At 31.4% G+C, this 14,436-nt stretch overlaps 1 protein-coding gene across 1 annotated transcript; it reads left to right on the top strand.

Moving 5' to 3' along the window:
- The first annotated feature begins 230 nt into the window (after positions 1-230).
- On the top strand, positions 231-14,215 carry LOC145307209 (uncharacterized). The gene is made up of 14 exons (XM_080149587.1): positions 231-300; positions 1,286-1,426; positions 1,533-1,766; positions 2,582-2,646; positions 3,151-3,201; positions 3,299-3,376; positions 3,493-3,535; positions 3,835-4,185; positions 5,309-5,344; positions 6,311-6,439; positions 7,689-7,778; positions 8,375-8,439; positions 8,899-8,974; positions 13,427-14,215. Exons 1-14 carry the CDS (start codon positions 234-236, stop codon positions 13,429-13,431), a joined length of 1,431 nt encoding a protein of 476 aa, XP_080005713.1. The 5' UTR covers positions 231-233; the 3' UTR covers positions 13,432-14,215.
- The last annotated feature ends 221 nt before the right edge of the window (positions 14,216-14,436 follow it).

The raw sequence follows: 14,436 nt of genomic DNA, 5'->3' as shown, positions 1-14,436 counted from the left end.
ATAATTTTATACAATTATTATTGTATAAGTCCCTTTTTAAAAAGTTAATTGTTTTGTAATGATTTTTCACAGAGTTATGGCTGTATACATGATCGCACATATAAAAAAACTTACAGACTGTATATTATAAAATAATATATTATGACCTCAGACAAATTATGCTTTTAAAACAAGTATGTGATTTTTGAAATGTAAATGGATCAAAACAAATATTATATATATCTAGATTAAGGATGAAGCTAGTGTTAATCTTCACCCTGCTTTTCTTTGGTTTTACACTGAGTGCAACCAATGAACAAGGTAAATCAATTTAATTCAGGTTTTTGTAATAAATTTTTTACTTTATGGATCTAAGATTGGTTTTTAAAAAATACCTGTGCATGTTTTTAAAAATAACTAGTGACAGATCTATAGTATAGATACAAATTACTACCTCATTACCTTTTTTAATGACCTATTTCGTCTGTTACTAAAATGTTTTCTGATACTTGGCTGTGTTAATATAAGCAACACCATTGGTTGATTTTCATTGACCCAATAGAGTGTCAGCACAAGATCATTGCGATGGGGAGATACAGTTATTTAACCCTTTGTCCCTCTTGTGTTTTACTCTAATAGTGATGTGATGTTAGAATTTAGTGTTTAAGAAAAGGTTGGGGACATTCTAACAGCTCTGTTTTTGGTGCTTTTATAAATAGTGCAAGTTGAATATAATGTAAGATATGGGGCAAGTAAGTGCTACACAGTACCCAATTATAACCTAACCTAAAATGACATAGGGTAATAGACTAACAAAAAACTAACTTAGTTTCATTTCAAAATAAGGGAAGAGGGAATCAGGCTTTCGTTGCAAAATTACTTAAAAATAAAAAAGGATAACAGCAGCCATAAAATTGAACCTTTTAAATCAGAAGTTAAAACAAATGATTGTCTAAATTTAATAAATAGAATAGAAATTAATTATTATACAATAAAACATGTATTATGAGGTTTTAATTATAGTTACTTATACACAAGATACTTAATACTTCTATTTTTAAGACTTAATAACAGGGATTCATTACTTATAAAATTGTTCCTTATTGTGCTAAGAAACACTTTCTAATTCAAACAAAAATGTTACATAAATAATCATTCCAAATTGGAAATGAATGAGACAATTTTAACATGCCTAAATTAACTATAAGACATATCAATTACATTCTCACAGATGTATGGATACTAAAAACAAAATTTTAATAAAGTTTTTACTATAAATGATCAATAATTTTGTTATATATTTCAGGATCAACAAGTATTGTCTACAAAAACCTTGGAAAGTATAGTTCAGCTAAGAAGTGTGAAGAAGTCTGCAAGTCCAAAGCCAATTGTATATTATGGGAATTTAAGAAGCGTTCAAAAAAATGCAGCATTGCCAAACTGAAAAGTAAATTCTAAAATTAGCAAAAGTTTAAAAATAAATAGTATACAATTATTTTAAAAATATCTTTCATTTTCTTCTAAAGTTTTTTATTCAAAATTGTTCTTTCTAGTAAAAAATGACAAGAAGGTGAACTATGGGTTGAATACTCCACCTGTGACTATCTGTCCAACTACAACAACATGCCCAACATGCCCACCTGCGATTACTTTTCCATCTACAACAACATGCCCACCAGCACCAACTTGTCCACCTGTGATTACCTGTCCAACTACAACATGTCCTCCAGCACCAACTTGCCCACCTGTCACTACTCTATCTACAACAACATGCCCACCAGCATATGGTAAAAATATTTTTCTTATTTAATTGTTATCCTAATAAGATAAAAGTTATGCTTGAAAATTGCTTTGATAGCTTATTTTATATGTTGCATCTTCAAAAAAAAAACATGAAAATTGAGATCAGAATTTGCATAAATTTTATACTCATGCATTTGCATAATTGCGTATTTTCGGATTTTTCTAAAAAGTCACCCTTTAATTGATTTTAGTTTGAAAGAGGTGTAAAATTTGCACCACCATAGCAAATCATTGCGAACACCGCTTTTAAAAAAAGTGCCATTTGAAGAGGGTGGGAGATGGTGATTCACTATGTCTGTCAGTCTGTAATGCTAAGGGGGAAATGTGATTTTCCAAAATAAGAGTTTTTATCTCGCCCCCAACTAATTTTTTTAAGGTGGGTTAATCAACCTTTTGTATCATCCTCCCTCTCATAAAAAAAAAGGTTTTAATTCCATGTGGAGGGGGGTAAATTTTCTTTTTGTTTGCAAGATGCCTTTTAGCTCCCAGTCATTGCAGGGTTGGAAGAAGGGATGGGGATGAAGAGATTGGGAATAGGGATGGGGAAGAAGGGATAGGGATAAAAGGCCCATAATCAAGTAATCCAAACCACTTAAAACACCCTTTTAAAATTGATATATATAATCAAATCCTGATGATTTAGGTAAAAAGAAAAAGAAACTTTATGTTTCTAGATAGATAAAGATAATTTTAACATTTGAAGTAAAATTTTGAGCGCCACAAAAAAAAACAGAGCCAGCCAAACAATGCATATAATAAACATAGAAAAACAGAGAGTTAATTTAAAAACTGTATTTAGAGAATTTTCTGAATGAAATGAGAAATATGAGTAAAGCAATAGAAAATTTGGAGCAACAAAATGAGGTAAATAAGGAAAAAATTGATGGTATACAAAATGATTTTAAAAATTACTCTCGGGTAAAGTAACTACAATTATTAAATCTTCTGTCTTGATTATTTTGTAATAAGATTTTTTATCTAAAACTTAGCTTGATATGTAAATTAATATTGAATAAGGTCATGTAATCAGTTTATATTTGTGTATGCTAAGTTTTAGACCTTTTCTGGTTGCTGCTGGCTATTTAAAAAAAAAATATTACTTGACACTTTAAGGAGATGCTATTATTTTCATCCCCCCTCCCCCCCAAATAAACTAATATTTTTTACTTCTTAAACATGTTTTACCTTTGACAATGCTTAATTAAAAGGGTCTATATTATTTAGCATATCAATACAGATCTCAATTTTTGAACTACAACAAAAATGTTTTGCAAGGCTTTTAACTAATTGCACTTCATTTTAAGATTGACCAAAACTTCAATAATAGTTTCTTCATCAATATTTGTTAGTGTATATTTTCAATTTTAGGTTTTACATCAACAGTTAACAAGTTTGAATGAACAAACAAACTTTACTAAGGTATTAATTAATCAAAATCAAATTATCTAAATTAATACATGATTATTTTACTCTATGAAAAAATGTAGGTATAAATATAAAAAATAATTTCTTCTAGATGGAAATCCAAGAGAAGATAGATGATAAATTTGATATTGCCTTTAATGAACATAAAACCTTGAAAAATGCATCTCAGGTAAAAATAAAATTGTGATTTTTATGATAGAAATTAGAATGATATTAAGTTAACTACATAGCAAAGACATAATATAATCTATTAATAACTAGAATTTGAACACTCTCCTTTTTTAGGATTTATTTGATGAACTTAAAAAACTGACAGGTACAACAACAGGTAAGGAAATCTGCCGCTGCCATTTATCTGTTTTATAATTTTTTTAAAACACACATTCTTCATATTTATATATAAGGGCATTCCCTGAGAAGTAAAGAGTCACTGAGATCTTAACCCTATTTTAATTGGTGAAAGAGTTACAAAATTTCCAATAGTTTTTATTACTAAATACCATATAATATGAGGGATAAAAATGCGAGGATTTAGCGTTCATGGTTAGATGTTAAGTGTTTATTAAAGTAACAGACACTCTAATCTATTATGCCTTGTGTGCAAATCTCACTTTGTATGTCATTTAGTCATACCGTTGACTACCTCTCCAGCACCAACGTGTCCACCTGTGATTACCTGTCCAACTGCAACATGTCCACCAGTGCCAACTTGTCCACCTGTGACTACCTCTCCAACTACAACAACATGCCCACCAACACCAACTTGCCCACCTATGATTACCATTCCATCTACAACAAAATGCCCATCATGCCCAACTTGTCCACCTGTGACTACCATTCCATCTACAACAACATGTCCACCAGTGCCAACTTGCCCACCTGCGCCAACTTGTCCACCTGTAACTACTCTATCTACAACAACATGCCCACCAGCGCCAACTTGCCCTCCTGTGACTAATAGCCCAACCACAATACCAGGTATAATCTTGCAGGTCCTGATCATCCAGGTCTCAAGGAAACGTCAAACATTTTTGACTAATGGCCCCACCACCTTATAAGTCAGAGGGGGGGGGGGAGGATTTAGAGAAAATTAATTTTTAAATCATGGCTGCTTCCCTACCGCTTTTTAGTGGCCAGCTGTTAGATATTAAAAGAGTATATAAAATATCAAGGAGCGGTCAAATGGCCATTAGCTCTCTAGCTGTATTAGAAGACAGGATGTTCATGATATATGTCTATTGTAAAAGCTGGACAAAAAATTGGTCATAAAATCAGTCAGTGAGTGAGCAAATGGTTAAACAGTTGTACCACCAATTTTCTCAGATGTTCATTGATATCTAAGTATTCACTTAAAAACCTTAGGTCTCTATCTTATACAAAAAAAGTCATAATGTAAAAATTAAGATTTATTTAGAATTGTTTCTAATTTTGGTGCCACCTAACCGACTTTGACCGGACACCACGACAGACCAGATATCCGTATAAAATCAACTCTTGCCGACGTACAATAACTCAATAACTAAACTTAAAAGGTCATTAAGTCACAGCTCTCTATCTTACCTACAAAAAAATCACTTTGAAGAAAATAGAGGAAGTGGGGCATATTTTAACCCCCCCCCCCCCCCCCAACAATCTGTAAGGGTTAAAACAGTTTATCTTCTATTCTATGATATCATATGCAATAATACAGCATTTAAGAAAGGAATTAAAATTTTTAACCTTTAGTTTTCAAAATAAAAACAATTGAAAATTACACTTGTGATATATGCATCTTTTAGAGATGCAATATTTTCTAAAAAACATTTAGTGGTGTCATCATGTTTATTTTTTACTTCTCTATCCAACAAAATGTTAAATCACAAATAAGACATATTTAGGTGTATTTCAAATACTGTCTGGTAGAGTAATATTTTTTTAAATATCTTTAAAAAGCTAACCCCTAATTACATTACCCTTTTTGAAGGGTTAAAACCTTAATCATAGATTGTGTATTTCTGCTTTTATTAAAATTACTTTAACCTCCTAACCAATATTAAATATATGTATGCCTCTTCTACTATGTATCATTAAGATAAATATTTCATTATTGAAATTTTTTCAGTTGATTGCAGCAATGGACATGTCGATGTAAACACAGGTAAACTAATTTTGTTTATATTTTCATTGACCTCTTTGGTAAATAAATGTTATTTTACTTAAAGTGATTTTAAAGCAATTTGTAAGAGTTTGTTATATATTTTAAATAAGTTTACAATCATGACAAAATTTTGCATAATTTGTGCTATAAAACTTGATAAAGTTGATACAGTGCTTTCATATGATTAGATTTCTGCTTTTATACTGTTGTTTAATTTTGCTTAATGACAACTGAAAAGTGTAGAACACTATATTTTTGGCAAACAGCTCAAAGGGGTTTAGAAAGAAGTAGAAAATGAAGAAAATGGCAGAGGTATCATTGGATTAAAAATATTATAAACATCCAATACAAGAGATATTTATTGTTGATTGTTAAACAATAAGATATAAGTCTGTTAGTATTTATATATCTGTGATCATAACATTTCATGTATTTGGCCATAACTTAAAAAACATTTTAAAACAATCATTTCATTTCATTTAGTTAAAATTTAAGTAGCTTGATGTCTGTCCGTCCGTCCGTCCATCTCAGTAACCACTGAACCGATCGGATTCTTCTCTTCAGGGTATATACCTATTGGTCCTGTGGTGGTTTTAAGCTATTTTCTTGGGGGGTGGGAAATACCCAACCCCCCAAAAAATGAAAATTTCCCCCTCCACAAAAAAAAATTCTGGGGAAACTACTTCACTTAAATTAAGGGCAGCAGCACCAGATTTTTTTTTTTAAATTCTTTTAAAAATTACCTCATGGGAGAGCCCCTAGAGGATAGGGGCAAAGCCGCTAGTGATTGATATAGTACAGCATATTTGAATTTAACTTTCCACTCACAGCCCCTGTGACTTCTGATCATAAATTATAAAAACAACTAATTCTCATATAAGGCTATTTATATAAATTTCTATATCTATAAATGTGGAGTGCATGGATAAGCAAATTAATTCATACAGCAAATTAATCTTTGTATAGGAACGTGTTACAAATACAAAGTGTTAACAGATACAAGAAGAAGCTGGACAGATAGTAGAGCAGAATGTCAGAGAGCTGGAGGAGACTTGGCAAGCATCAAGACAAGCGAAGAATGGCAAATAGTAAAAGGTTAGTAAAAATTTTATTATTCATATTTTTATTTTTTAGGCCTAGATTAAGGAGTTGGGTAAGGCTTTTTTACCCTCTGACTATGTTAGACTCATTTCTATGTGTAAAATATAAAAGTCTATAATTTTTCATTATTTTTGTTTACTATTTTGGCAATTAGAGCCAGCCTGACATTCAAATATTGAGATAAAATAATTTTAGGCTTTAAACTTTTGATAAAGCATTTTTAAAAGTGGTAGTTTTTAATCTATCTTACACATTTAGATTGACATTGCTTTGAAATCCTTATGATAAAGTAAAAGGATGTTTGTTTGTTTGTCTGTAACAAAGAATCTCAGTAACTGCTAAACCGTTTGGGTTCTCCTTAACAGGGTAGCTTCTTACAGGTCCCAGAAAGGTTTATAACTATTTTGGGGGAGGGTACCACCTCCCTCCCAAGAGAAATCGCCTCTAGTAAAATTTAACCATCCCAAAAAAAAGACTTTAATTAAATTTGTTTAAAAACTAAAATAAAACATGAGGTTGGGGGGTGGGGGGGGGTTTGACCCCCCACCAAATTTTTTGTATTTCTTAAAAATATTCTAAATTAAAAAAAAGGTTTAGGGATTCAACTCCCCCCTCCTCAAGTGCCCCCTAGAGGCCTCTAGGGGCGTAGCCACTTGTTGGTTAATATTGTAATTTATACCATAATTCATTGATCAATACATCCTAAGAGTAACCATCATAATGTTATTATGCAATACGTATATACTTTAGTTTGAAGGAAAATTATGAAAAATATAGTAGCTTGTATGAAATATGATTACATAATATGACATTGTATCAAACAAATAACAACATCCATAAAAGCAAAACTATAAAATCACAGTACAACAAACAAACAATAACAAGTTTGTAGAATCTCAAAACTTAAAAAGCAGAATATAAATTTTAACATCTAAAGAATTAAAACCACAAAAGTTAACTTAATAGGGTATTTGTAATTTACTATAGACTATGCCCTCTAGAGGCCTCTAAGGGCACTTGAGGAGGGGGAGTTGATTTTTTAAATTTTAGATTTAAACAGAAAAAGTAAAAGAAAATTTTGGGAAGAATTCTTTTTCTATTGACAATTTCTCTTGGGAGGGTAATCCTACTCTCTCCAAAATAGTTATACATCGGACTTTTTAATATCTTTGGTAATAATATTGAAACTCCAAATAGAATAAATATCATGTCTATCTACATTGTTATTTATATTATTATTTAGGTCTTTTACAAGGACTTAGTGGTTGGGTGTGGATTGGGGGTACAGATGCTGCTCTGGAAGGCACTTGGGTGTGGACAGATGGATCTTCAGGTATTATATAAATATTAGGGTTGGGCCGGATACTTTTTTGTCCGGATACCGGATATCCGGCTGATTTCAAATGCCGGATATCCGGCAAATATCCGGTTATTCGGCCAAATTACCGGATATCCGGCCTGATAACCAGCCAAATTACAAGATATTAAAGTAGTAAAAAAAATTTCTTTTGGTGTAAAGTATAAAAAATTATAGAGCCGGATATCCGGCCGGATAGTTTCAATCTCCGGTAACCGGCCGGATGTTGAAAATGGCCGGATATCCGGCCCAACCCTAATAGATATATTCTGTAATTTGCAATAGTAAGAAAGAGATGGATAAATTTAATATCTCCAATATGGGACCATATGAATTAGCCTAAAACCTTCCAGGACCAATAGAATCCTTCCAGAAAGATGTAAGCGGTCATATAAACTTATTGGAAGGCATTCTGTTACTTTAATCTATAGTAGAATCTATAGAGAAATTAAGTTTTTGTTTAAGTAACTATCCTTCACCTTATTTTTTACTTATATTACATACAAATGATATTTTAGATTTAATCTCGTAGAGTATTTGTATCACATTAATGTTTAATTTTAATTATTTAGTAACATTCTCTGACTGGGATCTTGGTCAACCTAATAATGCAGGCTCTGGTGAAAACTGTATGCTGGTAAACTAATTTTATGATAATTTAGACACAATTTTACAAAAACTAATATCAAAATGGAAATGTTTCCCCTCTATGTGACTTTTTGAGTTAGAGCCCCCCCCCCCCCCCTTTATTTTAAATAAATAGAAATATGAGGGAGTTCTTTTTCTTTTGTTTGTTTGTTACTTTAGGTTAGGTTAGGTAAGGATGTATTGGGTAATGCACCGTAGATTTGATTTAAAATAAGGTTGCCAGGGGGGGGGGGGGGGGGTTCAGTGCTAGACATACATTGTTTGGGAAAGCAACAGATATCCTTTCTCATACTTTGATTTACAATTCTTGCCTTTTTAAATACAATAACTAAATTTGTTTATTATTTAACTATATACACTATCTTTATTGATTATGAGTCTATAAAATTTGCTCATAATGTTCCAATAATGCAAGAACATGACTATATATTGGCTTTTAAACTTTCAGGCAGGGTCTCGTTATTCTTGGAGATGGGGTGATGCTCAATGTTCATTAAACTGGTATGCTGTGTGTAAGATACCAGGTAATTACAGATACTTAAATTCTGTACTTATACATAATTTATGACCTAAGACAAAAATATTTCAAATATTTTCCAAAGGCCTTAAGGTATTAATTTACAGAAATTTAAGGGATAAGACAATGGTCGATATATTGCTGTACATCACTAATGATGATATACAAAATCACCCCTTCTGTAGATTACAATTAGTGGTTGAGAAGTAAGAACCGACCAATCAAAATTCAGTAAAAGTCCCCAAACTTGTTAAGCCAACAAGTAAGAAAATGTGGATCATGGAAAGAAAACAAAGTCATTCCTAAATTAGGACAGAAGTCACCTTCCTAGGAAGGACATAAGTAGCATTCCTTAAGTGAGAATTTCTTAGATGAAGGGCATAACATGCCTCCCTTAACAAAGATTTTGCAAGATTGAGGACATAAGTAGCCTCCCTTCACCTCACAAAACCTAGCTTTTTGATCCTTCACATAGCAAAATCTTACATAAAATTGGTTTTTGGTCCATCACATAGCAAAATATTGGAAAACTTAGCTTTTCTGTCCTTCACATAGCTAATTCTTGCAAAACATAGCAAATTCTTACAAAACATAGCAAATTCTTGCAAAACATAGCAAATTCTTGCAAAACATAGCAAATGCTTGCAAAACATAGCAAATTCTTGCAAAACATAGCAAATTCTTGCAAAACATAGCAAATTCTTGGAAAACTTAGCTTTTCTGTCCTTCACATAGCTAATTCTTGCAAAACATAGCAAATTCTTACAAAACATAGCAAATTCTTACAAAACATAGCAAATTCTTGGAAAACTTAGCTTTTCTGTCCTTCACATAGCTAATTCTTGCAAAACATAGCAAATTCTTGCAAAACATAGCAAATTCTTGGAAAACTTAGCTTTTTTGTCCTTCACATAGCAATTTCTTGCAAAACATAGCAAATTCTTGGAAAACTTAGCTTTTCTGTCCTTCACATAGCTAATTCTTGCAAAACATAGCATATTCTTACAAAACATAGCAAATTCTTGCAAAACATAGCAAATTCTTACAAAACATAGCAAATTCTTGCAAAACATAGCAAATTCTTGCAAAACATTGCAAATTCTTGCAAAACATAGCAAATTCTTGGAAAACATAGCAAATTCTTACAAAACATAGCAAATTCTTGCAAAACATAGCAAATTCTTACAAAACATAGCAAATTCTTGGAAAACTTAGCTTTTCTGTCCTTCACATAGCTAATTCTTGCAAAACATAGCAAATTCTTACAAAACATAGCAAATTCTTGCAAAGCATAGCAAATTCTTGCAAAACATAGCAAATTCTTGCAAAACATAGCAAATTCTTGCAAAACATAGCAAATTCTTGCAAAACATAGCAAATTCTTGCAAAACATAGCAAATTCTTGGAAAACTTAGCTTTTCTGTCCTTCACATAGCTAATTCTTGCAAAACATAGCAAATTCTTACAAAACATAGCAAATTCTTACAAAACATAGCAAATTCTTGGAAAACTTAGCTTTTCTGTCCTTCACATAGCTAATTCTTGCAAAACATAGCAAATTCTTGCAAAACATAGCAAATTCTTGGAAAACTTAGCTTTTTTGTCCTTCACATAGCTAATTCTTGCAAAACATAGCAAATTCTTACAAAACATAGCAAATTCTTACAAAACATAGCAAATTCTTGCAAAACATAGCAAATTCTTGCAAAACATAGCAAATTCTTGCAAAACATAGCAAATTCTTGCAAAACATAGCAAATTCTTACAAAACATAGCAAATTCTTGCAAAACATAGCTTTTCTGTCCTTCACATAGCTAATTCTTGCAAAACATAGCAAATTCTTACAAAACATAGCAAATTCTTGCAAAACATAGCAAATTCTTGCAAAACATAGCAAATTCTTGGAAAACTTAGCTTTTCTGTCCTTCACATAGCTAATTCTTGCAAAACATAGCAAATTCTTACAATACATAGCAAATTCTTGCAATAAGGGTTCCAAACTCAAAAACAAATTTTCAGCGAGATCTGACCACCGGTTCTTGAGATACGGTGACCTGGTGTCCTTGGTACTGACGGTAAGATTTGGGAAATGGTTCGAATCCTTAATAAATTTGGCTAAGTCCAAAAATTCTTTGACACTTAGAATATTTTTGACCTGGTGTCCTCTCAGTAGGTACGCTTGGTGTCACCTGGGTTTTTTACTTCAAAAAGTGTCAAAATATTTTTGGACTTAGCCAAATTTACTAAGGATTCGAACCATTTCCCAAATCTTACTGTTGGTACCAAGGACACCAGGTCACTGTATCTCAAGAACCGGTGGTCGGATCGAGCTGAAAATTCGTTTTTGAGTTTGGGACTCTCATTGCAAGAATTTGCTATGTTTTGTAAGAATTTGCTATGTTTTGTATGAATTTGCTATGTTTTGCAAGAATTTGCTATGTTTTGCAAGAATTTGCTATGTTTTGTAAGAATTTGCTATGTTTTGCAAGAATTTGCTATGTTTTGTAAGAATTTGCAATGTTTTGCAAGAATTTGCTATGTTTTGCAAGAATTTGCTATGTTTTGTAAGAATTTGCTATGTTTTGCAAGAATTTGCTATGTTTTGTAAGAATTTGCAATGTTTTGCAAGAATTTGCTATGTTTTGTAAGAATTTGCTATGTTTTGTAAGAATTTGCCAAGTTTTGTAAGAATTTGCTATGTTTTGCAAGAATTTGCTATGTTTTGCAAGAATTTGCTATGTTTTGCAAGAATTTGCTATGTTTTGCAAGAATTTGCTATGTGAAGGACAGAAAAGCTAAGTTTTCCAAGACAGAAGAATTTGCTATGTTTTGCAAGAATTTGCTATGTGAAGGACAGAAAAGCTAAGTTTTCCAAGAATTTGCTATGTTTTGTAAGAATTTGCCAAGTTTTGTAAGAATTTGCTATGTTTTGCAAGAATTTGCTATGTTTTGCAAGAATTTGCTATGTTTTGTAAGAATTTGCTATGTTTTGCAAGAATTTGCTATGTTTTGTAAGAATTTGCAATGTTTTGCAAGAATTTGCTATGTTTTGTAAGAATTTGCTATGTTTTGTAAGAATTAGCTATGTTTTGCAAGAATTAGCTATGTGAAGGACAGAAAAGCTAAGTTTTCCAAGAATTTGCTATGTTTTGCAAGAATTTGCTATGTTTTGCAAAAATTTGCTATGTTTTGTAAGAATTTGCTATGTTTTGCAAGAATTTGCTATGTTTTGCAAGAATTTGCTATGTTTTGCAAGAATTTGCTATGTTTTGCAAGAATTTGCTATGTTTTGTAAGAATTTGCTATGTTTTGCAAGAATTTGCTATGTTTTGCAAGAATTTGCTATGTGAAGGACAAAAAAGCTAAGTTTTCCTAGAATTTGCTATGTTTTGCAAGAATTTGCTATGTTTTGCAAGAATTTGCTATGTTTTGCAAGAATTTGCTATGTGAAGGACAGAAAAGCTAAGTTTTCCAAGAATTAGCTATGTTTTGCAAGAATTTGCTATGTTTTGCAAGAATTTGCTATGTTTTGTAAGAATTTGCTATGTTTTGCAAGAATTTGCTATGTTTTGTAAGAATTTGCTATATTTTGAAAGAATTTGCTATGTGATGGACAGAAAAGCTATGTTTTCCAAGAATTTGCTATGTTTTGCAAGAATTTGCTATGTTTTCCAAGAATTTGCTATGTTTTGTAAGAATTTGCTATGTTCTGCAAGAATTAGCTATTTGAAGGACAGAAAAGCTAAGTTTTCCAAGAATTTGCTATGTTTTGCAAGAATTTGCTATGTTTTGCAAGAATTTGCTATGTTTTGCAAGAATTTGCTATGTGAAGGACAGAAAAGCTAAGTTTTCCAAGAATTAGCTATGTTTTGCAAGAATTTGCTATGTTTTCCAAGAATTTGCTATGTTTTGTAAGAATTTGCTATGTTTTGCAAGAATTTGCTATGTTTTGCAAGAATTTGCTATGTGATGGACAGAAAAGCTATGTTTTGTGAGGTTTTGCTATGTGAAGGACAGAAAAGCTAAGTTTTGCAAGATGAAGGACATAAGCAGCCTTCCTAATGTAAGAATTTGTCAGATAAAGGACATAAGTCACCTTCCTTGAGTTAGATTTTGTTAGACGAAGGACATAAGTAGCCTTCCTTAAATCAATTTCAAGTGACTTCTGTCCTAATTAGGAATGACTTTGTTTTCTTTCCATGATCCGAAAATGTTATTATAAGACATTGGAGACAAATCTAATGTAAGACCCAATGTCCCCTCCCTCCCTGATTAATTGAAGTAACACCCATCAGACAACGAACATTCTAATTCCATTATCCTTGTCTTTATTTTGCATCTTATTTATTTTTGCTGTTTATGGGGTCAGGAATTCCCTCTACTCTAGCCTTACTATTGCTATAAAATGATTTTATAGTAAAATAAAATGCTTATGTTGCTTAATCTCTTTTATTTCAGCATGAATGAATTGAATGATGATGACCTTGGCCTAACTGGATGATATGAAATTCTTAATTTTTTATGCTTAATAATTTTAATTAATATTTTTTTGTCATTATTTTTATTCATTGTTTTTTTTCAAAATTCTTGACAAATAAATTATTTTTGGCTTAAAATGTCTTACCACTTAATTAAGATCTATGATGTCTTATTGTCTGAAGCTTAAGATTTTTATAATTACTTTTAAATATACTGTAAAGATGGGGGTTGTTTTGGGGGTTCCTTTTCTAAGGGGCCAACAAATAGGTACCTTAGACGTCCGGCCTTAATAATATACATATCACTGGAGTTTTCACTCTGAGTTATATGAAATATTACTAAGGACACGTAACCCCCGGATAAGAAGCATTTAGAATCCTTGTTTTTTCGAAAATTAGTTTTTAAAATGCTTCGAACTAACTAAGGGCTGAAAGGCAATTTTTAGTAAAGGGGAAATTTCTGTATATACTTTTTGTCCCATATGGATTGACAGCCTTTCAGAAGGAAAATAGTATCTGTATAATATGTTTATATTCAGGAATAAGGTATAACCAACAAGATAAATAAATCTAAAATAATATTTGGGGGCCAAATGGAGAGGTCGTCAATTTTACGATGTGTTACCCCCCAATGACAGCTGAAAAACACATAAAGGTTTCGTGATTTTTTCCGAATTAATTTAGTTGTTGTTATAAGCTGGTTTATATCTTAATGTTAGTAATACAAGGTTGAGTGATTTATTTTATAATGAATAAATTTTTCATCTGCGAGGTTTTGTGATTATTAAAAGTGAATCTTTTCTATAATAAGGGTTGGTCTGTACGTCCATAATGAAAAGCTTTTTTGTTAATTTAGGCATGTTAGAATGAACACGATTATAGAACACAAACATGTTAATGTTAATTCATTGATATATTATAAAGAATTAATTTTTTAATTAATTAATTTAGATGAAATCAAAAGGCCTAATTTTACTCTATACCAGAATA

Source organism: Acartia tonsa, chromosome 15 (genome assembly GCF_053477335.1).
Source record: "Acartia tonsa isolate MP-2025a chromosome 15, ASM5347733v1, whole genome shotgun sequence".
Classification (NCBI taxonomy): Eukaryota; Metazoa; Arthropoda; class Copepoda; order Calanoida; family Acartiidae; genus Acartia; species Acartia tonsa.
Note: the sequence above shows the minus strand (reverse complement) of the source record. Positions and strands in the feature narration are given on the sequence as shown.